General features: G+C 39.6%; 3 protein-coding genes across 8 annotated transcripts; 1 reads left to right on the top strand and 2 right to left on the bottom strand.

Moving 5' to 3' along the window:
- Positions 1-1,371: 1,371 nt before the first annotated feature.
- Positions 1,372-4,128, top strand: LOC125378025 (putative nuclease HARBI1). Of its 2 annotated transcripts, XM_048392684.1 has the most exons (4): positions 1,372-2,310; positions 2,806-2,914; positions 3,431-3,611; positions 3,997-4,128. In XM_048392684.1, coding segments are annotated over exons 1-4 (1,023 nt in total). In that variant the 5' UTR covers positions 1,372-1,579; the 3' UTR covers positions 3,999-4,128. The 2 variants fall into 2 exon arrangements, with proteins under 2 accessions (XP_048248641.1, XP_048248640.1); XM_048392683.1 differs by lacking the exon at positions 3,997-4,128 and having other exon boundaries at positions 3,431-3,785.
- Positions 3,075-6,199, bottom strand: LOC124113166. Its single transcript, XM_046473419.2, has 4 exons — positions 6,035-6,199; positions 4,774-4,906; positions 4,320-4,467; positions 3,075-4,067 (listed from the first exon to the last, which is right to left on the bottom strand). The coding sequence occupies exons 1-4, from the start codon at positions 6,179-6,181 to the stop codon at positions 3,896-3,898; spliced, it is 600 nt and encodes a 199-aa protein (XP_046329375.1). The 5' UTR covers positions 6,182-6,199; the 3' UTR covers positions 3,075-3,895.
- Positions 6,200-9,656: 3,457 nt separating this feature from the next.
- Positions 9,657-22,430, bottom strand: LOC124152284 (integumentary mucin C.1-like). Of its 5 annotated transcripts, none has more exons than XM_046525165.2 (8): positions 21,082-22,430; positions 20,197-20,274; positions 18,254-18,490; positions 17,486-17,779; positions 14,828-15,064; positions 13,895-14,353; positions 12,672-12,795; positions 9,657-11,150 (listed from the first exon to the last, which is right to left on the bottom strand). In XM_046525165.2, exons 2-8 carry the CDS (start codon positions 20,261-20,263, stop codon positions 11,024-11,026), a joined length of 1,545 nt encoding a protein of 514 aa, XP_046381121.2. In that variant the 5' UTR covers positions 20,264-20,274; positions 21,082-22,430; the 3' UTR covers positions 9,657-11,023. The 5 variants fall into 5 exon arrangements, with proteins under 5 accessions (XP_046381121.2, XP_046381119.2, XP_046381122.2 ...); XM_046525163.2 differs by lacking the exon at positions 21,082-22,430 and adding an exon at positions 20,809-21,057; XM_046525166.2 differs by lacking the exon at positions 21,082-22,430 and adding an exon at positions 20,391-20,694.
- Positions 22,431-24,358: the final 1,928 nt, after the last annotated feature.

Raw genomic sequence — 24,358 nt, 5'->3', positions numbered from 1 at the left:
GTCGTGTGCTCTAGTTTGGGTCGATATTGTAATTGAATATTTTCGTGGCAGTCGGTGTCAAATGTAATCGTTATATAGCTCTCTACATTGTTGTATACGTCTGCATGTCATGTGACTCGTATTGGGGGGCACGGGTGGCCCAGTCGTCTAAGGCGCCGCGATTCGCTGTGGAGAGCTACGTCCCTTGGGCACGCCAGAAACCTATGATTGTGGGTTCGAATCCAGGTTCGCCCCGATTATGTTTCTAGGTTTGTCAGCACTATACCCGTGCTCGTGGGTTTCACCGAAGTGGTAAACGTCTGAGACCTGCATCACTTCGGGCTTTCCTCCCACATTAAGCTGACACGCCGCGATATAACTGGAATACTGCTAAAAGCAACGTTAAACCCAACTCACTCACTCACTCACTCACTCGTATTGAACGTCATGTCCCGTCAAACGCTCACAGTGAGTGAATTAAACTGCCGGGCTAAATAAAGTACTAGTGTGCCCTTGAAAAATGAATTTGACCACATGATTGTAAACGTTATCAACGCGATACTGGCCTGAAAAACAGTCGCCGAAACACTGCAAACTTTAGTGAGTGAGTGAGTATGGTTTTACGCCGCTTTTAGCAATATTCCAGCAATATGACGGCGGGGGACACCAGAAATGGTCTTTACACATTGTACCCATGTCGGGAATCGAACGCGGGTCTTCGGCGTGACGAGCGAACGCTTTAACCACTAGGCTACCCGACCGCCCCTGCAAACTTAAGGCCTATACATCACTATGATACCAGTATCAAATACATCACCGTTGAATAACCATTTCTTGTTTGTTTCATTTTAGACACCATCAATCATGGGTGTGTAGTTGCTTTTGTCAAGCAATTTAGGTTCTATGTAGACGTGGAGATCCGGCTTGGAATAGAACTTCAGCAACCTATGCTTGCCGTAAGAGGCGACCATGCTAGTCGTTAGGCGACTAACGGGATCGTGTGGTCAGGCTTGTTGACTTGGTTGATGCATATCGTCGTATCCCAATTGCGTGGATCGATGTTCATGTTATCACTGACTTGTCTAGGCAAGATTCGATTTTTGAAAAAGCTTCGTCGCATTGCTGGACTATTGCACTAAGAAGCGTTTTAAACCTCTTTGAACTTTATTAAGCTTTTATTAAGATAATGACGTGTCAGCTTAATGTGGATGAAGTCACGCAGGTCAGAGATGTTTGCTACATTGATGAAGCCAACGAGTATGATGCTGACACACCTTGCACAGAGTAAATCTCAAGACCAAAAAATTTACGAATTAGAGAATGAGGAAGTTTACTAAAACGCCGCTTTGAACAGTATTCCAGTTATATCCCGGTCTCGTAGTGATGCAGGGGCCGTATTTATCAAACAACTTAAGTCATAAATAAAACTTAAGTCAGTTAAAAAAACTTAGTTTTCTTGTTTTTTTACTTAAGTTTAGTGGAAAAACTTAAGTCATATTTATCAAAAGACTAAGACTTAAGTTTTGTCATTTTTTGACTTAACTATTAAGACTCACCTTGCTAGGCTTAAATCATGTATGTTTGACTTAAGTCATGTAAAATGGCTGCCAGACGCAATTCAAGAATATTTAATGAGAGAAGAGATATACTACATTCATTAGATGACAATGAACTGATACAGCGGTACAGATTTGATAGGAACAGTATTGTTTATATCTGTGATATCCTTGAACAGGAGTTGAGTCCTATAACACAGCGGAGTTGTGCCGTGTCCTGCGTTACGAAGGTGCTTGTCACTTTGCGTTATCTTGCCACTGGCAAGTTCCAAATATGTAACAGTGATGACCATGGTCTGAGCCAACCCACTATATCTCGGGTGATTTTCCAAACGCTTGACTCCCTCACAAGTCACCGTATCCTTCGTAGATTTGTTACCTTTCCTGTACAACCCCAAGAAATAAGACGCCATCAACAGCGCTTCTATCAGACTGCCAATTTCCCGGGTATTGTTGGGGTAATTGATGGCACCCACATTCAAATTCAGGCCCCATCAGTCAATGAGAAAGAATTTGTCAACAGGCATAATTACCATAGTGTAAATACACAAATAGTGTTTGACAGCGACGATCATATTATCGACATCGTTGCACGTTGGCCTGGCTCAACACACGACTCCCGCATTTTAACAACAAGTGGGTTATGTCGGATGTTCGAGGGGAACCGGCTACCAGTAAGTTGTCATCTGCTTGGAGACAGTGGCTACCCTTGTCGGAGATGGATCCTAACACCATTTTTGCGTCCTCTCCAAGGACCACAGACAAACTACAACAGGTAATATTACTTCGTTCAGTTCACTACGAGCACTCAGCAATAGAGTGACTTCCCCTGGTTAGGTAGAATACTATCTCAAACCTAAAAACGGAATGGAAGAGTTACACATATTTGCTGTAAAGTATTATTCAGGCATCATTCCGTTTAATTCCTACTTAAGTGTCGTAAAATTATGTAAGTAGCAAATCAGGTAAAAACATATGTATGATTATGTATTCATCAGTAAGAAATAATAATCATTTTATCTCACTTCTCTTTTATGTATGAAAACATACTAGTATGAAGCATTGATTCTATGAAATATAACCACACACATAACAAGAAACAGCAATATTAAGGGGTTTGCAATATGTTGTCATTATAATGACCAATGGATTGAAAATGTTAGTTTCTATCACTGAGAACATAGCAAAATGTGTTCTTCTCTTTCTTATACTCCCAATTTAAATTTTATATGATTATCTGCTAATAATGATTATTCATTGCAATTGTCAGATCACATAAGAAAACAAGGAGTTGTGTGGAGAGGGGAATTGGGCAGCTGAAACGTCGGTTTCATGTTTTACATGGGGAAATCAGACTTTCTCCACAGAAGGCGTGCAAGGTATAGAAATTAGAAAATGTTTTCATTTCTTTTTATTCAATTTCAGTAAAAAATGGAGAGTCTTCATAGACTTACACTTTAATGGAATTATTTCTTTTTCACATTATTATTGTCAGGACTAGATATACTGTAGGTTGATAAATAAACAAACACAATACGGTGAACATTAATTTTTTATTCAATGAAGACAGTAACATTTCATCAATATGACATTAAACTCACTCACTCACTGTCATGTGTTATTGTAAAAAAAGTCAACACAATTTCATAATCTGTATCTGTATTGATGTTCAATATTCATTTTCTTTTGACTTATTTTATATCTAGCTTAAGGGAAAAAAAAAATTAGGCAAATATATCTGAGATCAAACAGTACATAGGATAACATATTTGAAATACAGACCATACATTTCACTCTTTGTCAAATTCAACACATTGTAGAAATATTTGTCATTAGATTAAGGCCACATCAGTTCATGAAAGGGTATTGAATAGGCTTTTTTAACATTTTTCTAGGTAATAACTGCCTGTGCAGTGCTGCATAACATCAGCAAAGACAGGAATGTGCCTATGCCAGTTGTACATGGAAACAGCCAATCCGGACAGCTAAGGGCACAGATGCAAGGTCTATCAGCCATTGCACCTGCAGCAACAGGGTTGAGATATCGGGAACAGTTTGCAATCACCTACTTTCCATGTAAGATATTTCCTGCTACTATTATTTGGCACTCTAAGTATGCACTTAGTATTAATTTAAATTTTCCTAAGGGACAGCCCATTTGATATTCGGGGGTGGGTGGGAAAAATACATTGTTGCAAGGTGTTTTTCTAAAAACAATTAGCTCATATTTTTAAATAATGCGATATCTGTGTCTGTAGCTGAAAAACTATCTAATCTTGAAACAAAATATAATACTAGCCCCTACCCCCAAGCAAATATCAAATGGTCGGTCCCCACTTGCGTGACATGAGCTTTACAGTCTATTCTTCTACTTTGTAAATTTTCTTTGTTAGATACTCTTTTCTTAATTTTAAACATTCAATTTCTAATACAAGTTTTTCTTTGTTTAATGCTTCCATAGAAGTCTGATTCTGGCACTGGCAAGTCCTCTCTGGCACGTGGAACACATTGGCCATGTCCTCAACTTCACCGCTGAAAGAAATATATATACATTATTTGTGTATTCGGAGCCTTGTGTTTTGTTTTTATACAGAGACTTGTCAATAATTGCAAATTGACTGCCTGTGGCAGACACATTGGGAAAGAACTTTAAAGAAGTATACTTTAAATTTTGATTTCATAAATATATTTTGGGGAGTATGTAACAAAGCTGACAAACATGAAATACTAAGTGATGCAATAATGTTAGTACAATATCAACATCAACATTTATGTCATTTGTACCTCTCTCTTGATGTCATGACATCAAGCAGTTGTAGGGCCGTCGAATCACAGGAGTTGGATATTCCTGTCAAAGACATGTTGTCCCTCCCTATGGCCTCTACAACTGCATCTGTGACAGGACTTACAGGGATGGGAGGTGGACCGCCTCCTGTAAGTGCAAGAAGCAGTATAGGTTATAGTGTGAATGGTGTTATAGTATTTAGAAACATATTATCACAAAACCAACACAATATAGAGACAAGTACTCTTTTGACCTTCAAACATTGAGATAGGTTTGTGTTGGTATAATTATACTCTTAATATACAGCAACAAGTTACAATGTAGGTCTTAATAATAACTGTGAAGGAATGACAATATCCTTTTTCCACTTTCACATTAACTATATCATTTTAGGTCACCTTTTTTATCAAAACTATTTAATAACTAAACTAATGTATCCATAAGTATGTTTACCAGTGGCAATGGTTTGCTGCCTGAAATTAGAAAAGGCTTTCTTTGACTGGCTCTTCAGGTTTTTCCATTTCTTTTCAACCTCCTCCTTGGTCCTCCTGTGCATTAAGCTTGCATTGAGGGTGTCTGTAATCATCTGCAATATAAACATAACAACTCAAATGAAAAACACATCAAATTACATTAATAATTTTTGTTAGTATTAAATCATGCTATATGCACACTGTACATTGTACACAGTTTTAAGACTTAATTTCTGTCCTTGTGGTATTTACACTCAAATTGATTTCTGAAATAAAGTACTGATTGAAAAGAGATATCTTTATTTTTAAACATGAGACCAATTATTCATGATGTTTTAAGCCTTTTAATAGTTTTTATGTCCATTGAAATATAAAAATTGAAGTGAATTATGTATCGTGATACATAGTGTATCATGAACTGAGTATTGCGATATTGATCATATTTTGTATCCAAAGCCCAGTTTTAGCAAAGCTGTTTAGACCCAAAATTATATGGGACTGTGTTACTAAGAAAATAATATTATTCATATTTCAGTATATTGTCATATATGTTTTACATTAATATTGTAAACAAGAGTATATGTGCATTACATAATATAACATTTCATCAAGTTCATAATATGACTATGCAGCACTAGATCGAGGTTGTATGAGATCCATCACAATATATTTATTACTAATTAATGCATAGGAACACATTGATTGGTCTTGATATGGAAATGACATTTTGACCCTGTAATAAGTTATTGTTAAATTAGTTAAACTAACTTAATTGTATGCTTTTGACATGAAAGTGATAGTAATGTAACTTTAGGATACTAACATGAGGCCTAGGACTAATGCAAATGCCCCAAAAGGAGTACAAAATGACATAGATCTAGGCTACTGGTTTGGGTTCAAAATCACCGAAAATTTTGGGTAAAAATTGTTAGGGGTACAGACAATAGGCCTACCCCGATGAAGATACAAACCACAGTGCAACTTGAGAAAGACGAAAATAATTGTTTGGGTCTCAGTGTCTAAATATGACCAAAATATATCATTCCCGTGGTACCTGGACTTACGAAGTGTGATGATGGAAGGTTGGAAAACGTCTTGGTTATTATTCGACCACATGCATTCTTGGATACGCATTACGGTCTTGTCTGCTACATATGTATGTAAAATCAATGATGTAAGCGGCTAAACATCTCAAAACCCATAAAAAAAACACTCACTGCCGCGGAACTTTTACCACGTACCTGCCAAGCCTCCTGTCGCTTCAAGGAGGTGATGCCGGGGCCAAACTTTCCTTCAAGCACCACCTTGTTTGATGCCACCAGCTCTGCTAGTAGTAACGATTCTTCTTTGGTAAAGTTTGGCCGTCTCTTTTTCGCGTCTTCGGTCATGGCGTGGGCCTATCTTGAAGCTCGCAGCGGTGTTTATTATCGTCTGCGCTGTCCGGGAATTCCCCGATGACGTTTTTCTCTCTCTTAGTGAAAAGAGTTCCACTGGTAGGCTAAAAATAGCTGGGATAGTCCTTAGTGATCACGTGTTTGCATTCGGTGAAATCGACTTAGTTTCTCACGGCAGACTTAGCTAAGTTTTTTACTTAGACGCTTCGTGAATACCAACTTAAGTTTTTGACTTGGCTAAGTAATTTTTCAGAAACTTAAGGTTTTTTTAAAGCCAAAACTAAGTTGTTTGATAAATACGGCCCCAGGTCTCAGACATTTACCGCTCTGGAGACACCCACGAACACCTGTGGCGAGACCAATATCAATGTGATCTGTGTTCTGTCACGTCTAAGGGAGGCAACTCTGCACAGACCACTGGGCATGGGCGGTGCCAAAACATGTTTTAATCCAGATAAATAGGAACGCTATTTTGCGTATTGTTTGATTTATGTGTTATAATGTAAAAGACTATGGACTTAACAAATGCATACCGCTTACATTGATGTTGAAGAAGCATGGCAAAACCATACGTCGATCAATCGTCTGATGGAGGCCGTTAACACTGTAAACATTGCAAGTTGAAAACAGGACTAGTGTTCACAAGTCTCCACTACTTAGTTCAAACATATTAGTTAATATGATACGTTTACTTTACCATTAGTTCAAGTCTATGCTGTTTACAAATCTAACTCGTGATCTCTCACTTTGCTCTCCTAGCACATCTCTTGAAAACACTATTTGAGTTACTTTTTTAGCTAGTACAAGAAGGAAGACCCCTTTGGGGAGTCAGACACGAACATATGTGTCCACTGCACGCAATGATCTTAGCGCTACGGCTGTCGTAAGTCCATGTTAAAATATAGGAGTTACGACCATCTTAGTGCTAAGATCAGTTTGTGCCAGTGGACCAAGGGTCCCGGTCCACAAAACGATCTTAACGCTACGACTATCGTAAGCCCATGTTAAAGTATGGCAGTTGAGATCATTTTAGAAATAAGATCGCTTTGTGCAAGTGGACCGAAGTCTCCAGTACCCACAGCTCTAAGAGCTAATGAGGATCGGGTTGACAGGCTCGGTAACGAAGCTGATTGCGTGTCATCGCCCGATGACGTAGATATTATACTTTCAGTTTCTGGTTTGACTAGTACAGACTCGATCATTTACAATATTGCAGACTGCGGCGTTACACAACATTCAGCCACTCACTTTGAGTTCGTAGTCTGGAATTTTGGGTGCGATCCTTCCGCCATTGCGTTCATCTGCGTTGTCCTGCCACCTCTATGGAGAAATACTCACTCTTGACACTTTCCTCCCCAAAATAACGTCGTCTAATTTACGACGTTATCAAGTTGCGAGCGCATGTTCGAATCTCCAGACATGATGTCATAATAGAACACTATTTTACCGTAAAATAAATCACACTTCGTTCTTCATTGTTCTTCGCGATTTATTCAGTGACTTCCTTATAATCATGTATAAGTTCTATCTTGTTCTGCTATAGTTCTAGATTTGTCTATTCATACACACATTGTGTAAACTAATGTTTCTTATAATATATGATAGCTGGACAGTGTTATTGATTCAATAAACTAATCCGACAAGCTTAGTGTCACGATCCTAAACACGATGCAGGAACTATTTTCAACCTCCATACATCAATGCGATGCCTTCGTTCTAAATAATACTATTGGCCAATATGATTTGGTTTGTGGTTCCAAATGTGTCGTCCAAACATGGCGACAAACATGGCTGTGAGTCATTACTGCACTATAAATTTGCTAAAAAAATCGTATGTATTCACATTTCATTTTCTATTTCCTTGAGTGGTTGACGTCCTATAATACCACCATATCTATAATGGCAAGGTATGATAACGATAATATTATCCTCTTCTGTTTCCGTATCATAAATATCATAAAGTCTTCAAAACAAATGTAGGGGATACTCGGAAATAACCCAAAATGTCCCAAAGTGTAAGAGATATTAGTGTCTAGTAATGCAGTAAACTACGGTTATAACGAAATCAAATAGACCACTAATTGTAGTTCGCTATAACCGTCGTTCGTTATAAGCATGTATACAGCTAATGCACGGGGATCCAAACAATTTCGTTATATCCATCAATTCGTTAAAAGCGAGTTCGTTATAAACATAGTTGTATGATGATAATGAACGAATTTGGACCACATTACAACCGGAGGTGACGTATGACAGTGGATGTTATGACGCCAACGATCTCGAAGGACGATAGTTGTGAGATGGGAAATTTCAAATTGACGGTTTTGGATCAGTAGTGCCTAATACCACCACGATTTGGCAAACAACGGGGCATACATGTATGAGTCTCCCAATGACGACTTGAGGGAGTCTGTCCCACTCCCCTTGCAGCAATGGGCAAGTCAAGCCAACGTGGTCTTCAGCCTATGACGTTAATGCACACGTCTCCCTGTCATGCCCAAGACGTGTTCAAAGTGGGAGGCGGTGGGCTCATTGATGCCCATGTATGCTGTGCAGGTGGATGTGAGCAATGGCGAATTGTGCACGGTTTCACGGTTTGCACGTGATAGGCAAAACGTCGACCCACACGCCCTGCCTTCTTATGTTCCGTTACGCGTACTCCAGCAGCCTTATCAAAGGCTATTTGATTTGCCGTTTGACCTCGATTTCGTACAGCCTGGTTTTGAATCAATCGATCCTGTATTGTCGTTAATCGATGACGTCCTGAAATTGGTCGATCGTCAACATTTTGTGATTGTTGGTACCTGTTTAATAGTCTGCTAATCACAGACTGTGGAATTTTGAACGTATTGGCCACTACTGGTACACATTGCCGGAAGATGCACTCCTTCTCAGTAAATGAATATACACGGTAGAGTTATCTCCCTTTCACTAGTTATCGTCAAGCTCCTTCCCAGCGCGTGACACCTTGGTTACACTCTCGGTCACATCGCTGCCACCAGTGAGGGCGCGGCCATTACAAGAATCTGGAAATTTGCCCTCACACCCTAAATGTAGTGACGTTCATACTGTAGTAACGTTTATACAGTTTGGGAGCTTTGACTGGTGGCAGCGATAGTATCTTGAGCTCCGCGAACGGGATATCGAGCTTGAGTTATCGCTTTACTGTGCTGCATACAGTTATGTGGATATAATCCTTACAGGTCTACAGCACGAGGACAACACATGAATTTAAAGCAACTGCTGTAGCTGAACAGATACAGAACACGTTGGGTAGACACACAATATACTGATCAGTTGCAGCATGGGTAGTACCATCACGAGTGCTTAAAACATTAACGGTGACTTTAAGCTGTTTATAACCAGACCCTTAATTGTTAATGTGACAATGTGATGTTTCTGTAAGCATAAATCTATTGGCTCAGATTTCGTTTTCATGTATGATATAGCAATAAACACGATAAAACTGTACCATACAATATTGTTTATATTTTCAAATATATTAAGTATTGTCATGTTGACAGATGAATCAAGATGAACGTTTTTATGTTACATACGAGTGAAGGTGCATTATTACATTTAGGACTGGGTGCCTGTCAGTCGTGTACTATAAATACAGAAATACGGAAGTCTTGTACAATAACCACAGAAATACGGAAGTCATCTCATTCAGTTGAATCTCATTGTCACATCACTCAGCTGAATCCCATTGTCACATCACTCAGTTGAATCCCATTGTCACATCATTCAGTTGAATCTCATTATCACATCACTCAGCTGAATCCCATTGTCACATCACTCATTTGAATCCCATTTTCACATCACTCATTTGAATCTCATTGTCACATCACTCAGCTGAATCCCATTGTCACATCACTCAGCTGAATCCCATTGTCACATCACTCAGTTGAATCCCATTGTCACATCGTTCAGTTGAATCTCATTGTCACATCACTCAGCTGAATCCCATTGTCACATCACTCAGTTGAATCTCATTGTCACATCACTCAGTTGAATCTCATTGTCACATCACTCAGCTGAATCTCATTGTCACATCACTCAGCTTAATCTCATTGTCACATCACTCAGCTGAATCTCATTGTCACATCAGTCAGCTGAATCCCATTGTCACATCAGCCAGCTGAATCCCATTGTCACATCACTCAGCTGAATCTCATTGTCACATCAGTCAGCTTACTCTCATTGTCACATCAGCCAGCTTTATCTCACTGTCACATTACTCAGATGAATCCCATTGTCACCACACTCAGCCGAAACTCCTTGTCAAATCACTCAGCTTAATCCGATTGTAATCTCATACAGCTGAATTCCATTGTCACATCGCTCAGCTGAATCACATTGGTATCTTATTCAGCTGAATCCCATTGTCATCTCACTCAGCTGAATCCCATTGTCACCCCACTCAGCTGAATCTCATTGTGACATCACTCAGCTGAATCTCATTGTGACATCACTCAGATGAATCTCATTGTGACATCACTCAGATGAATATCATTGTGTAGCTGTGTCAATAGCTGTTCCTTTATGTTATACAGGGCCACGGGTTGAACAAAGTCTACGGGGCATTTCAGAATATCAGCTGATTCGGATCTTGGTCTGCCAGCATCAAACTATTCATTGTGGGGCGTCATCAAAAGTGTCACTTTTCACTTTCTTACAACATCTGATGACACACTTCAAGTGATTGTTCCAACGGAGCAAAACCGTGTTTACTCAAAGATGATTCCAGCATAGCTACTCACTCACTTTGCAAGAGTTATTCCAACGCGTATGTCCTTGATGAAATAGTGACGTAAATAGGTCTTGAGAAGGGTTTTAACCTCTGATCTCCGTGGACATTGTTTGTATAGACAGTCGTTTTATAAATATCTCTTTCTTGAGCGATTCTCTCAAGCCTGGTCCCTTATAGATGACCCATCTCCCGTCTTCCTCGTCGTTTTTTCTGGAAAAGCCAACACATTCATTGTTAACTACAAGCAGTCGTTGTTTCGAAAATGAACTCCTTACTCTATAAGAGAGTGAGTGAGGGAGTTGGATTTAGCGCCGATTTGAACAGAAGTTCAGTTAGAACACGGTGTGTCAGCTTAATTAATGTGAAAAGCCCGAAACCCAGGAGAACGTATATAGTGCTGACAAACCTAGAATATGATCAAAACAAATCTGGGATTAAAATCCACACTCAAAGGTTTCTCTACTAAGGCCTTAGGTGACTGGGCCACCCGTGCCTCCATTAGACAGAAGAGTCTATTAAAACCACCTACATAGTCACCAAGCAGCATGGAACAAACAGGCTCTCTTCACTACGCTCCACTAGGCATCATAACGGTTAGGGCAGAATGGTAACCTGTAGGTGGTAGCTCACCTGTCTTGGGTTCGATTCTCCGTATGAATACAATTATGTATAATGTCTTTAGTGTTCCGTGCTGGGACATTTAAGCAATGACTGTATTTTGTTTCGGTTCATTGAGGTATGAATAGAAAAACCGATGTGCAAACTGTCTGAATCCGCGTAGGCGAAACCGAAACGAAATACACAGTTAATGCTTATAATTAAATTCGACAACGAAAACATGTTTTATCTACGATGGTTTAACCAGAAACAGTTGTCTTTATCAAAGCAGACAAAAATGACGAGATTGATAAACATTCCAGTTGTAGGAATACATACTGTGGCGTGACATGAATCAGGTGATTTTTTAATTTATGCACATAACTTGACACGCCCACAATGTCAGTAGCCAATCAACAGAGAATAAGATCAAAACATTGGACATTGTTCATTGGACCTGTCAATCAAGGCAAAAGGCGAGAAGAACTGAAAAAGTCAGACTGTAACGAAATGGAACAAATATGTCCGGGAGAAGCGGCTGTTTCAAATGACATGGTCAGTTACTACCAGATTCAAGCATTTGTTCCCTGAGAACGGGAAGACACAGATGGGAAAATGTTAGTCGGAAATGAAACCCGAAGACATGAAAGTTGTGGAACCGAGGCGAGCGGGACAAAAAAAAGGGAGCGAGCCTGCACGTTTGCTGTTTCATTCCTTCTCGGCCTTCGGTCTCAAAGGGTTGTTTGGACAATGAATATGCATGAATTTCGCTTAATGCCCTGTGCATGGCGATACACGTGAGTGGATAGGGAATTCCCCGACATTCTATGGTAATAAAAGTAGTCCGCTTCGGTGGGTGGGGCTTAATGTTTTACATTCATTGAGAAATGAATGCCAAACACGTGACCAACTCAGCTAATCAGAATGCAGAAATTTCAATGAACGCAAAGAAAATTTAATTATAATAAAATAATGTCAAAAGCGGCTTTTAATGATTCTCGTGAAATGACACACAAGGCTAACCTCGTCTTATTTTCATGCATATGTCCCAGTAGACTCTCAAAGCGTATCTGTTTGACGGCACAACTGACGTGGACGTGTTGTAATGGAGACGACAGACCTATTGTAGCTCACCTGCACAAGATGATGCACATCAGGCAGGGGATGCACATGAGGACAGCAAAGCCTGCGAGGGCGGCTGCGATCGCACCCTCCGTATCATATTGACGACCTGAAGAAGGTCCTGAGTAAGACAGTACTAGAAGGAAATAACAAGGAAGTGTTCACAGAAGTGGTCGTGGAGGTGCTGTGGATCATCACATCTGAAAACAGTAACTCGTTGGCCTGTGACGCTTATGTTGGTTATAACATGGGTGGCAGCTTAATGTGAGAGGTGTTGGTGAGCAGGGGTAACACTGCTCTTTACGGTATGTTAGTTATCTCACGGGATGACGGCTTAATGTGAGAGGTGTTGGTGAGCAGGGGTAACACTGCTCTTAACGGTATGTTAGTTATCTCACGGGATGACGGCTTAATGTGAGAGGTGTGGGTGAGCAGGGGTAACACTGCTCTTAACGGTATGTTAGTCATCTCACGGGATGACGGCTTAATGTGAGAGGGGTGGGTGAGCAGGGGTAACATTGCTCTTAACGGTATGTTGGTTATCTCACGGGATGACGGCTTAATGTGGTAGGAGTGAGTGAGTGAGTTCGGTTGACGCTCCTCTTAAAAATATTTTAGTTGTATCACGGGATGACAGCTTATGTGAGTTAGTGAGTTTGTTTGAATCGACGCTGCTCTCAACAATATTTCAGTGATATCACCGAATGACACTTGAATGTGAGAGAGTGAATGAGATGGGTTAACGCTGCTTTTAACAATGATTCACTTATATCACGGGATGGCGGCTTAATAAGGGAGGAGGTGTGTCATGACGGTTACCGCTTTGTTTAAACCTGCGAGAACGGGTGTGGTACTGACTGACAACTGCGAAACTGAAATTCGACCCTCGACCAGCGGTGCCTGTCACGGCTAAGGGAGGCAACTTAGTCACGGCGACTTAAACCACTCGAACTCACCGCAATATGTGCGAAAAAACACTATCATACAAATAATTTACAGCACGGATTCTCTGATTCGTGAAATGATTATCAAATAAATTAATCTTTCAAATAAGTGATTGATTCTATTACAATGGAAATTTCATCTGAGTGTCATCACACATATGTAAACAAAAGATTCCTGGTGCGACGTTAAGCAATAATAACTCACTCACTCACTCATAAATGGATGATACAAAGATAGCTTTTCATAACTAACATTCTATCCATCAAATACATGCACCTCATATAACTCACTAGGACGTTTGCTGTCGGGAGTTCGCGTGATAGTCGTCATTGATGCAGGAGTTGTTGTCGTAGTGGTAGTTGCAGTAGGCGTTGTTCTTGATGTCGTTGTAGTAGTGGTCGGGGTAGTTGTAGTCGGTTGCATTGTAGTTGTAGATGTTGTAGTTGAAGTAGGTTGCATTGTAGTTGTAGCCGTTGTAGTTGTAGTCGGTTGCATTGTAGTTGTAGGTGTAGTAGTTGTAGTCGGTTGCATTGTAGTTGTAGTCGTTGTAATTGTAGTCGGTTGCATGGTGGTGGTAGTCGTTGAAGTTGTAGTTGTTTGCATTGTAGTTGTAGATGTAGTAGTTGTAGTCGGCTGCGTTGTAGTTGTAGTCGTTTGCATGGTAGTTGTAGGTGTAGTTGTTGTCGGTTGCGTTGTAGTTGTAGTCGTTTGCATTGTAGTCGTAGATGCTGTTGTAGTCGCAGTTGTCGCTTCATGGGAAAATGATACATCTGTTAGGCACATTTTATGTATGTAGTTTATTTCTCCAAACATTTGCAAACATGCATATTTTTTCCCAACGAATGAATATCACATACCAGTAATGAAATAAATATTATTAAAATGAGAACCAGACGGGGTTTTAATAGTTGTGTTGGGACTGTATTAGTTGTGTATTTTAAAACTTTTCAGGATCCCTCAAACTGCCGATGGCATAGGTTGAAATCTTTGTGTTGTGGTGTTTTATTTTTCAATCCAAAAAATAATAATTAGGGGATAATAAGATATGAAGAAAAAATAATAAATATAATAATAACAGAAGTGTGAAGAAATAAACATAATTTGTTTTTACCTTCACCCCTCTGTCGCAGAAGGGATGAAAACACTCTGGGTAATCTAAGAGTGTTACAAGCATTATATACATGTATAACGTTTGTGATAATGAAAATGGGTAGCATACTTACCTGTTTCGTAAGTACAGTTCCACTGAAAGAACATCGTCTCAGTTTGATCAGTGAGGTTTGTCTCCACCAGGTAGATGTGACACGTGTTCGTGGTGGAGAGGAATTCTCCAGCTATACACAACTCCGTCGTGTTACAGAGAGTCTTGCAAGCACTCACGTCCGTCGTGTTCGCAGAGTCACTGTGCAGCATCTCAGATCCCTTCTGTCCTGCAATCTCCGTGAAGAAGCATGTCTGGCCTGACGAACAAGATGTTCACGAGCGAGTAACGCTGCTTTTAACACTGAAACCGCCCTATCACGATAACATTATCAAAAAATGAGTGAGTTGAATGTTACGCCGTTTTATCAAAATTCCAGCCATATCTCCTCGGGGGACACTAGAATTGGTGCCTATTTAGAGAATCGAACCAACGCTTTAACCGCTTGGCTTTTCCATCGTCCCTAAGAATCACAAACAATACCCGCCATGGTGCAGCACTGGTGGTGACACACCTTGTATAAGATGAGGTTAAATGGGGTTTAACGTCGCCTCCAAGATTGCTGCACGTTTATAGAGACGTACATGTACGTGCGTATGGCAAGCCGTTTTCACATTTATTACGGAATTACAGATATCTTCAATTGTTTTAAAGATATCGGTATTTTATTTAAAGATATCAATAATGTTTTTAAGATATCAAAAAATAATTAAAGATATCTTAAATTCATTTCTGATATCCATAATACAATTACTGATATCTTAAAATGTTACGGTGATATCAACAAACTAGTTTGTGATATCTCTAAATGTATTTAAGATATCATTAAACAATTACCATCCTACAGTACATAAATATACTAGAAATAAATTCAAGATATCTTAAATTCAATTCAAGATATCTTGAAATAAGTTATACATATCTACAAATGCATTAGAGATATCTTTAATTCAATTAGAGATATCTTTAATTCAATTAGAGATATCTTTAATTCAATTCAAGATATCATTAATTCTGACCGTTACTGATATCAAACATCCAATTAAAGATATAATTAATACTTTTGATGATATCTTTATATCAATTATTGATATCAGTTATCTAATTTAAGTAACATTATTAATGTAACATCTTTAATAATGGCAACAATTGAAGATATCAATAACTAATCATTGATATCTGTATTAAGTTTCAAGATATCAGGAATTGAATAATGACATCATAACAAAACATGACATTTTGATATCTTTAAATCATATTTTGATATCAATAATCGAATTTAAGATATCAGCAATTCTTTTCAAGATATCTTCAATTCCATTCAAGATATCTTCAATTCATTTCAAGATATCTTTAAAACAATTGAAGATATCTTAAATTTTATTGCAGATATCTACAATTATCTGCATTTAAGATATCTTCAATTCCATTCAAGATATCTTCAATTCCATTCAAGATATCTTCAATTCATTTCAAGATATCTTTAAAACAATTGAAGATATCTGTAATTCCGTAATAAATGTGAAAACGGCTTGCCATACGTGCGTGTGGATGTGGGGGCATAGGCGTGGCTGCTTGTACTAGTCCGGACAAATGCCGATTTATAGTGCTAGCACACTGAGATACTGACTCCTTAATTTGAGAGGTGTGGGTGAGCAGGGGCAACACTGCTCTTTACGGTATGTTAGTTATCTCACGGGGTGACGGCTTAATGTGAGAGGTGTTGGTGAGCAGGGGTAACACTGCTCTTTACGGTATGTTAGGTATCTCACGGGATGACGGCTTAATGTGAGAGGTGTTGGTGTGAAGGGGTAACACTGCTCTTTACGGTATGTTAGTTATCTCACGGGATGACGGTTTAATGTGAGAGGTGTGGGTGAGCAGGGGTAACACTGCTCTTTACGGTATGTTAGGTATCTCACGGGATGACGGCTTAATGTAGTAGGGGTGTGTGAGTGAGTTGGGTTGACGCTACCTTCATCAGTATTTTAATTATATCCCAGGATGATGACTAAATGTGGTAGGAGTGAGTGAGTGAGATGGGTTGACGCTCCTCTTAAAACTATTTTAGTTGTATCACGGGATGACAGCTTATGTGAGTTAGTGAGTTTGTTTGAATCGACGCTGCTCTCAACAATATTTCAGTGATATCACGGAATGACACTTGAATGTGAGAGAGTGAATGAGATGGGTTAACGCTGCTTTTAACAATGATTTACTTATATCACGGGATGGCGGCTTAATAAGGGAGGAGGTGTGTCAGGACGGTTACCGCTTTGTTTAAACCTGCGAGAACGGGTGTGGTACTGACTGACAACTGCGAAACTGAAATTCGACCCTCGACCAGCGGTGCCTATCACGGCTAAGGGAGGCAACTTAAACCACTGGAACTCACCGCAATATGTGCGAAAAAACACTATATCATACAAATAATTTACAGCACGGATTCTCTGATTCGTGAAATGATTATCAAATAAATTATTCTTTCAAATAAGTGATTGATTCTATTACAATGGAAATTTCATCTGAATATCATCACACATATGTAAACAAAAGATTCCTGGTGCGACGTTAAGCAATAATAACTCACTCACTCACTCACTCATAAATGGATGATACAAAGATAGCTTTTCATCACTAACATTCTATCCATCAAATACATGCACCTCATGTAACTCACTAGGACGTTTGCTGTCGGGAGTTCGCGTGATAGTCGTCATTGATGCAGGAGTTGTTGTCGTAGTGGTAGTTGCAGTAGGCGTTGTTCTTAATGTCGTTGTAGTAGTGGTCGGGGTAGTTGTAGTCGGTTGCATTGTAGTTGTAGATGTTGTAGTTGAAGTAGGTTGCATTGTAGTTGTAGCCGTTGTAGTTGTAGTCGGTTGCATTGTAGTTGTAGGTGTAGTTGTTGTCGGTTGCGTTGTAGTTGTAGTCGTTTGCATTGTAGTCGTAGATGCTGTTGTAGTCGCAGTTGTCGCTTCATGGGAAAATGATACATCTGTTAGGCACATTTTATGTATGTAGTTTATTTCTCCAAAGGTTTGCAAACATGCATATTTTTTCCCAACGAATGAATATCACATACCAGTAAAGAAATGAATACTATCAAAATTAGAACCAGACGTGGTTTTAATAGTTGTGTTGGGACTGTATTAGATGTGTATTTTAAAACGTTTCAGGATCCCTCAAACTGCCGATGGCATAGGTTGAAATCTTTGTGTTTTGGTCTTTTATTTTTCAATTCATACAAAAATAATTGGGGAATAATAATAAAGGAAGAAAAAATAATAAATATAATAATAACAGAAGTGTGAAGAAATAAACATAATTTGTTTTCACCTTCACCCCTCTGTCGCAGATGGGATGAAAACACTCTGGGTAATCTAAGAGTGTTACAAGCATTATATACATGTATAACGTTTGTGATAATGAAAATGGGTGGCATACTTACCTGTTTCGTAAGTACAGTTCCACTGAAAGAACACCGACTCAGTTTCACCAGTGAGAGTTGTCTCCACCAGGTAGATGTGACACGTGTTCGTGGTGGAGAGGAATTCTCCAGCTATACACAACTCCGTCGTGTTACAGAGAGTCTTGCAGGCACTCATGTCCGTCGTGTTCTCAGAGTCACTGTGCAGCATCTCAGATCCCTTCTGTCCTGCAATCTCCGTGAAGAAGCATGTCTGGCCTGACGAACAAGATGTTCACGAGCGAGTTACGCTGCTTTTAACACTCAAACCGCCCTATCACGATAACATTATGAAAAAATGAGTGAGTTGAATGTTACGCCGTTTTATCAAAATTCCAGCCAAATCTCCTCGGGGGACACTAGAATTGGTGCCTATTTAGAGAATCGAACCAACGCTTTAACCGCTTGGCTTTTCCATCGTCCCTAAGAATCACAAACAATACCCGCCATGGTGCAGCACTGGTGGTGACACACCTTGTATAAGATGAGGTTAAATGGGGTTTAACGTCGCCTCCAAGATTGCTGAACGTTTATAGAGACGTACATGTACGTGCGTGTGGGTGTGGGGGCATGGGTGTGGCTGCTTGTACTAGTCCGGACAAATGCCGATTTATAGTGCTAGCACACTGAGATACTGACTCCGAGCAGATCAGTACTTGTTTGAACCCCTTAATGCCGAGCGCCAGGCAGGATAACAACAAGTACCATCTTTTAACGTCTTTTGGTGTCGGGATCGAACCCACGACCTTCCGCTCTCATATCAACTTGACCACAGTGGCGGCCCCTTGATTCAGACCATTTAGTGGCAGATGCGTACCCAACCGGATTACAACGTAAACGTATTTTACTGTTGAACAATCATTATCTTATGTTCACATTAATACACGTGTGTGAGCATCATGCTCCGAACGAACACGCAAACATCCAAATTAACATGGACGTGCAAATTTTGAATCATGACGAGCACATGTCTTCATGACTATGTATTGAAAGTTGCATTATTTATTTTCAGAATAAATCACTTATTGAACATTATATGAAGCTACGTTTTCTTACCCAATTCTCGTGAAAAGGGGTCGAGTTGCCATCTTCGTTAGAAAATACGAGCCAGTCCATGGCTCAAGATAAGTTTTACTATAAGTTCCTAGTAGTGTTATCTACGTCTCCCAAGAAAAACAACTTGGGTTAAAGAATTTTTATGTACAAACATTAAAGTAACACTTTCCGAACACCACTAAAACGAGTTGTGGGACACACATAACATAACATGTATAAATCTCAAACACCTAACTGTTTAAATGAACAAAGTCTGCTTCTTATACATGTAAACACATCTAATAACTTTCATTATTACAGCAAACTACGTTTATAACGAACACGCTTATAAGGAACTGACGGATATAACGACATATGTTTTGATCTCGTCAATATGCTGTATATTTGCTGTATATATGCTTATAAAGAACTACGGTTATAACAAAATAAAATAAGTGGTCCGTTTGAGTTCGTTATAACCGTAGTCTACCGTATTTGTAAATTTTCCTCGTTTATTGAATTAACCACATCCCTTTGGCCAATCAGGGCCCTTTCATATAATTTCTTATAGGTATTCTTACCTGCCGGGCAAAAAAATGTACTTATGTTTGATGGTGGCTAAAATATAACAAGCAAGAAATGGTTATTCAATGGTGATGTATTTGATACGGGTATCATACCTGTGTTTTGGACCTTATGTTTTTGCAGTGTTTCGGCGACTGTTTTTCGCCTGGTAATGTTTGATAACGTTTGTAATTTTTGGGTACAATTCAATTTTCAAGGGTATACTTTCTTTTGCCCGATAGTTTACCATGGGAAGTGTGTAATTTGATAAAATATAAGACACCACAGTAACCTTGGTGATGAGGTTTAGAACCAAATCTGATTACCTTTGGACATCAAAAGCAGACTTGTAAAGTGGACGACTAGAAACACATATGGCCATCTGGCTCCCATGATGAGAGATGCTGAAACAGGAACAACGGAGATAGTAAACAACAGCGTTTAATTAGAAAGTTATGCTAGTATGCTAGCCAGTCACTTGTAACATATAGGAGTGGTAGAAGGCAACTCTGACTCATACCTGGATCTTAATAAGGGCCAGACAAAAATCAACTTTGAACAGGATATCTAAAGTGCAGATTCCACCACCTGAGGTCCGCCTGAGGCCACGGGTGTGAGCTGCAGGTATGTGCTACCGGTTACAATTGCACAACAGAGGGGCAGATATATACATCACGTCATGGTGTAATGTTATAGTTAAGTCGTGATCAACTGCATTGTGTCATTGAAATGGGATATCTTTTCAACAAAGGTGTGGAGTATGACAAGTTGCACTGAATAAACGAAGGAAATATGCACCATCAAACTCTCTCTCTCTCTCTCTCTCTCTCTCTCTCTCTCTCTCTCTCTCTCTCTCTCTCTCTCTCTCTCCATCTCTCAATGTCACAACATTTATACAATGAGTACCCTCTAGCACATATACCGCAGTGAATACTCACCGTGTTGTACACACACACCAAGTAGGTCACCTCCCTGCTACACTCCCACTATCCGCGTCCAGAGTCGTTCCATCCTTACTGACTTGGTGTGGGCAATGCAGACCAAAACAAAGTATCGAAAGTAGCCACCTCCGACCACAGCCGTCAGAACCGTCACCCCAAACCACCCGTTCATGCCGTACTCTAGTTGATAGACTGATAGGAGGGACCGAATTACACCAGGTGCCCGCCCTTTCACAACCCATGCATGACTGGAGTAAAAGAGTGACATACCTTTCACTTTGTCTCATTATGCCCCATTGTGTGTTCGCGCGTCGACTTGCTCTGAGGAAAATGCATATTATTATGCATGGTGAAAACATCACCGCCTTGGAGATCAGTAAGGTAATTATAAATACTAAGAATATGGTTTAAGTTTGATTTGGCATGTAAACAATGTGAAGAAGGTTAAAGTTCAGCACGATTGTTTGTGTCTAAACAGAGACAGGAAAAAATTAGACGGGAATATTGACGAATGAAGACATATTTCTGAGTATTGGCTACTTCAACTGTCATGTTCAACTGACTGCAAATAATAGAAGGTCCTCTATTAATTTTCTACTGGTCACGGACAAAAGACCAGTGTGTGATTTTGACCCTGACACCATTTAATTGTGTGCGTGTCACTGCTTGTAAATCCTCCTGCAGTATGACGTGACACAGAGGTTGTGGCTATATTAGTCATCTAGATGATACTGTATAAGTTAGACAGGGTGTGTCGGGTTTACGAGGGTGTTCATTGTCGTACCCCTGCTGCAACTAGTGAGATGGGGGTGGGGCATTGTCACCGCGCAGTATTACAGATACAACATATACCTCCATGTCAGAATGATGAGATCTGACTGGTCCACGTGATCTTGATAAAATACGATGTATCCCGCCTTGGAGGGGAATAGAATTCTCAGTGGTGGAATAAATCCGTCCCTTATACCCCGCCACAAGCAAGGCAAGCTGCACGTGGATTTCTGAGAGTAAATCCCTCATAATATAGTCGTACAGAAAAAAATCACACCCCTCTATTTTCATAGAGACAAGGAGTGACACCCGCCATCTTGGTTCTTATTTCGCACTCGGTTCGAACCACAGCTCGATATGCATGAAATATGAATGTCACTTATTTCAACCTATGGGCACCTGCTAAACAAACCATAGGCTATACAATCATGCTCATCTGTGGTCACCTTACCTCGTGTTTATTTTAAACAACCATCAAATGTCAAAAAGGTGGCCGGAAATAATGGCTCTTCACGGGTTTGAACTCGGCAAACGTTTCTGATTGGTTAAAATGTGTATCATACTATTAGCACATGGTGAAGGGAGGGAAATTCAAGACCGTCAATGATAATCTGCTTCAAAATGTTTAATTATGCTGTAGATTTCCGTGTCAACCCTAACATTTTGCAAGCAGGCCTACCATTGACGGTTTTGAATTTAGGTTTAGCCGTGGTTTTGGTTACATCTAGAACCACCAACAAGTTGCTTGATTTCAAACATTCATGAACGAAGGTGTATTGATATCGATAATCAGACATACTCAGACTTCTTCAGACCCGGATAGTGAATGGGTCTTCAGCAAACTCATGCTTGCCGTAAGAGGCGACTATGCCCGTCTTAGGAGGCGACCAACGGGACCGGGTGGTCAGGCTGCATATAATCGTATCGAAATTGCGTGGATCTATGCTCATGATGACAATCACTAAATTGTCTGACCCAGACTCGATTTTTTTACAGACCGACATCATATAGCTGGAATATTACTGAGAGTGGCGTTAAACAACAAACAAAAGAAACAGACAAAAACTATTCTATATGTAATTAAAATAATTAACATTTTTGAAGAAAATTTAGCCTTTTGTAAGTGTTAATGTCTTTAGAAATATTTTAACACAGTTACGTTGTTCACATTATGCCCTGATGGAAGAAGGGTACATATTCCTAGATGTGAAGATATCTTCTATTATGTATAGTTCTTGGAAAACCATTTCTGTTCTTTATGTCCGTTTTACTCTGACCTGAGACAGCACTGTTTGCCTCAAAATTTTAGGAACTAACCATCTCGTGACTTGTGTCGCCAGTATTTCAATCCTAATGATAAGTCCAACATCAATGGACAAGCCAAATTCTTTTTACTCGCACTCAAAATGTGTAATACGTTCCTTGAGATAATATATAGTATCATATCATATCAGTACATGGCTGAACAACACTCCGTGTGGCGCCAGTTGTAATTTGTATATGATGACACTGTATAATAGGCTGAATATATACTCATTTACCCTATCCATTTAATCGTCTCTTAGGATGCTGGTGACGAATATTCTTACCCTGTGGTTTATGATGACGCACAACTATTATGTTAAAAGAATATGCTAACATAGCGTTCTTTCAGCAAACCCTTTTGTGTTTCGTGGATTTTTATAATCATCTCTCAACTCATCTGTTTAAAACGCTACGGTCGTTTCATTAATTACTAAACCAGTGTCAAGGGATGGTGGCTGCACCGTCTTGGTTCATTGATAAACAGCGCGTCAACTGGATACACAAATATAGCAGCAACTGTATACAACGATAATGACAAACGGAATTTCGTCTTGTCATCTTGGGGTTTAAATCTAAATTTAAATAAAGCGGAAGGCTGAATATTAATGTGCAATACACTCGCTTGCAATGCTTTCTTTGCCGAACATGGTGCTTATATAGTGGGAGAATTCTGCTCTGACGAATATAATTGTAACTTGAACAAGACTGAAACAGAAGACATAACAGAAGGTGCTGGTTGAACGTTCAATAAAAAGAAGTGCACTATGGGTAAAAATATTGAAGAGCAACTAAAGCCTAAAATAGTACGAAAGCCAAATGTGTCATTTTGCAAGAACTAAAGGAAGATCTATGCATTAACAAAGGTATGGAGTCTGACTCATCTGACTACATAAATGAAGGCAGTACATTATTGCCCCGCCCTTCTCCCTCCATCCCTCCCTCTCTGCATTCTGTGTCATTGACTGTTATATCTTTTCAACAAAGGTATGGAGTATGGCTAGTTGCACTGCATATACGAAGGCAATATATGCACATAGAGTTCACCCCTCCTCTCTCTCGTCCTTAGATTACCTTTAAGATTAAGTTAACTGGTCCGGTCTAGTCACCTTGTGTTAATTTCTATACCTGCAGAAAGATGTCCATTGATGATCACTGATCTGCCCAGTTTATCCCAGCGATAAGGGCGGGTTTCATTTTATTTTTATAAATAAAATATAAATGTAAATGAATATAGCATGTTGGTTAAATCCCGGTACGTAACATGCACAATGTTAATAGAAACTCTGTACCGTACAAACTCAACCCTGCATTGCGCATTGTCCTGGAGTGTTGTTGAGCATTAGGAATACTTAAAATATGGGCTATCCAGGACATGGTAGATGCACATTCGGACCCCGGTATCTCAGAGTCGTGTTGTACCTTCGCGATATCCGTATGTTCGAGATAGCGAGGTGTGGACTGCCAGACAGAT

Source organism: Haliotis rufescens, unplaced genomic scaffold (genome assembly GCF_023055435.1).
Source record: "Haliotis rufescens isolate VD_foot unplaced genomic scaffold, xgHalRufe1.0.p SCAF_11, whole genome shotgun sequence".
NCBI classification, from domain to species: Eukaryota; Metazoa; Mollusca; class Gastropoda; order Lepetellida; family Haliotidae; genus Haliotis; species Haliotis rufescens.
This window is presented reverse-complemented; position numbering and strand designations above follow the sequence as displayed.

Excerpts from the sequence above, each read along its gene's own strand:
- LOC124152284 (XM_046525165.2), bottom strand. The coding sequence starts at position 20,263 with ATGGGAGCCAGATGGCCATATGTGTTTCTAGTCGTCCACTTTACAAGT. Across the intron at positions 18,491-20,196 it reads TCTGCTTTTGATGTCCAAAG|GCCAGACATGCTTCTTCACG; the intron begins GTAATCAGATTT and ends CTTGTTCGTCAG. Across the intron at positions 14,354-14,827 it reads GAACTGTACTTACGAAACAG|CGACAACTGCGACTACAACA; the intron begins GTAAGTATGCTA and ends TTTCCCATGAAG.
- LOC125378025 (XM_048392683.1), top strand. The coding sequence starts at position 1,580 with ATGGCTGCCAGACGCAATTCAAGAATATTTAATGAGAGAAGAGATATA. Across the intron at positions 2,311-2,805 it reads CCACAGACAAACTACAACAG|ATCACATAAGAAAACAAGGA; the intron begins GTAATATTACTT and ends TGCAATTGTCAG. Across the intron at positions 2,915-3,430 it reads CTCCACAGAAGGCGTGCAAG|GTAATAACTGCCTGTGCAGT; the intron begins GTATAGAAATTA and ends ACATTTTTCTAG.
- LOC124113166 (XM_046473419.2), bottom strand. The coding sequence starts at position 6,181 with ATGACCGAAGACGCGAAAAAGAGACGGCCAAACTTTACCAAAGAAGAA. Across the intron at positions 4,907-6,034 it reads AGCGACAGGAGGCTTGGCAG|ATGATTACAGACACCCTCAA; the intron begins GTACGTGGTAAA and ends TTTATATTGCAG. Across the intron at positions 4,068-4,319 it reads GTCATGACATCAAGAGAGAG|CGGTGAAGTTGAGGACATGG; the intron begins GTACAAATGACA and ends TATTTCTTTCAG.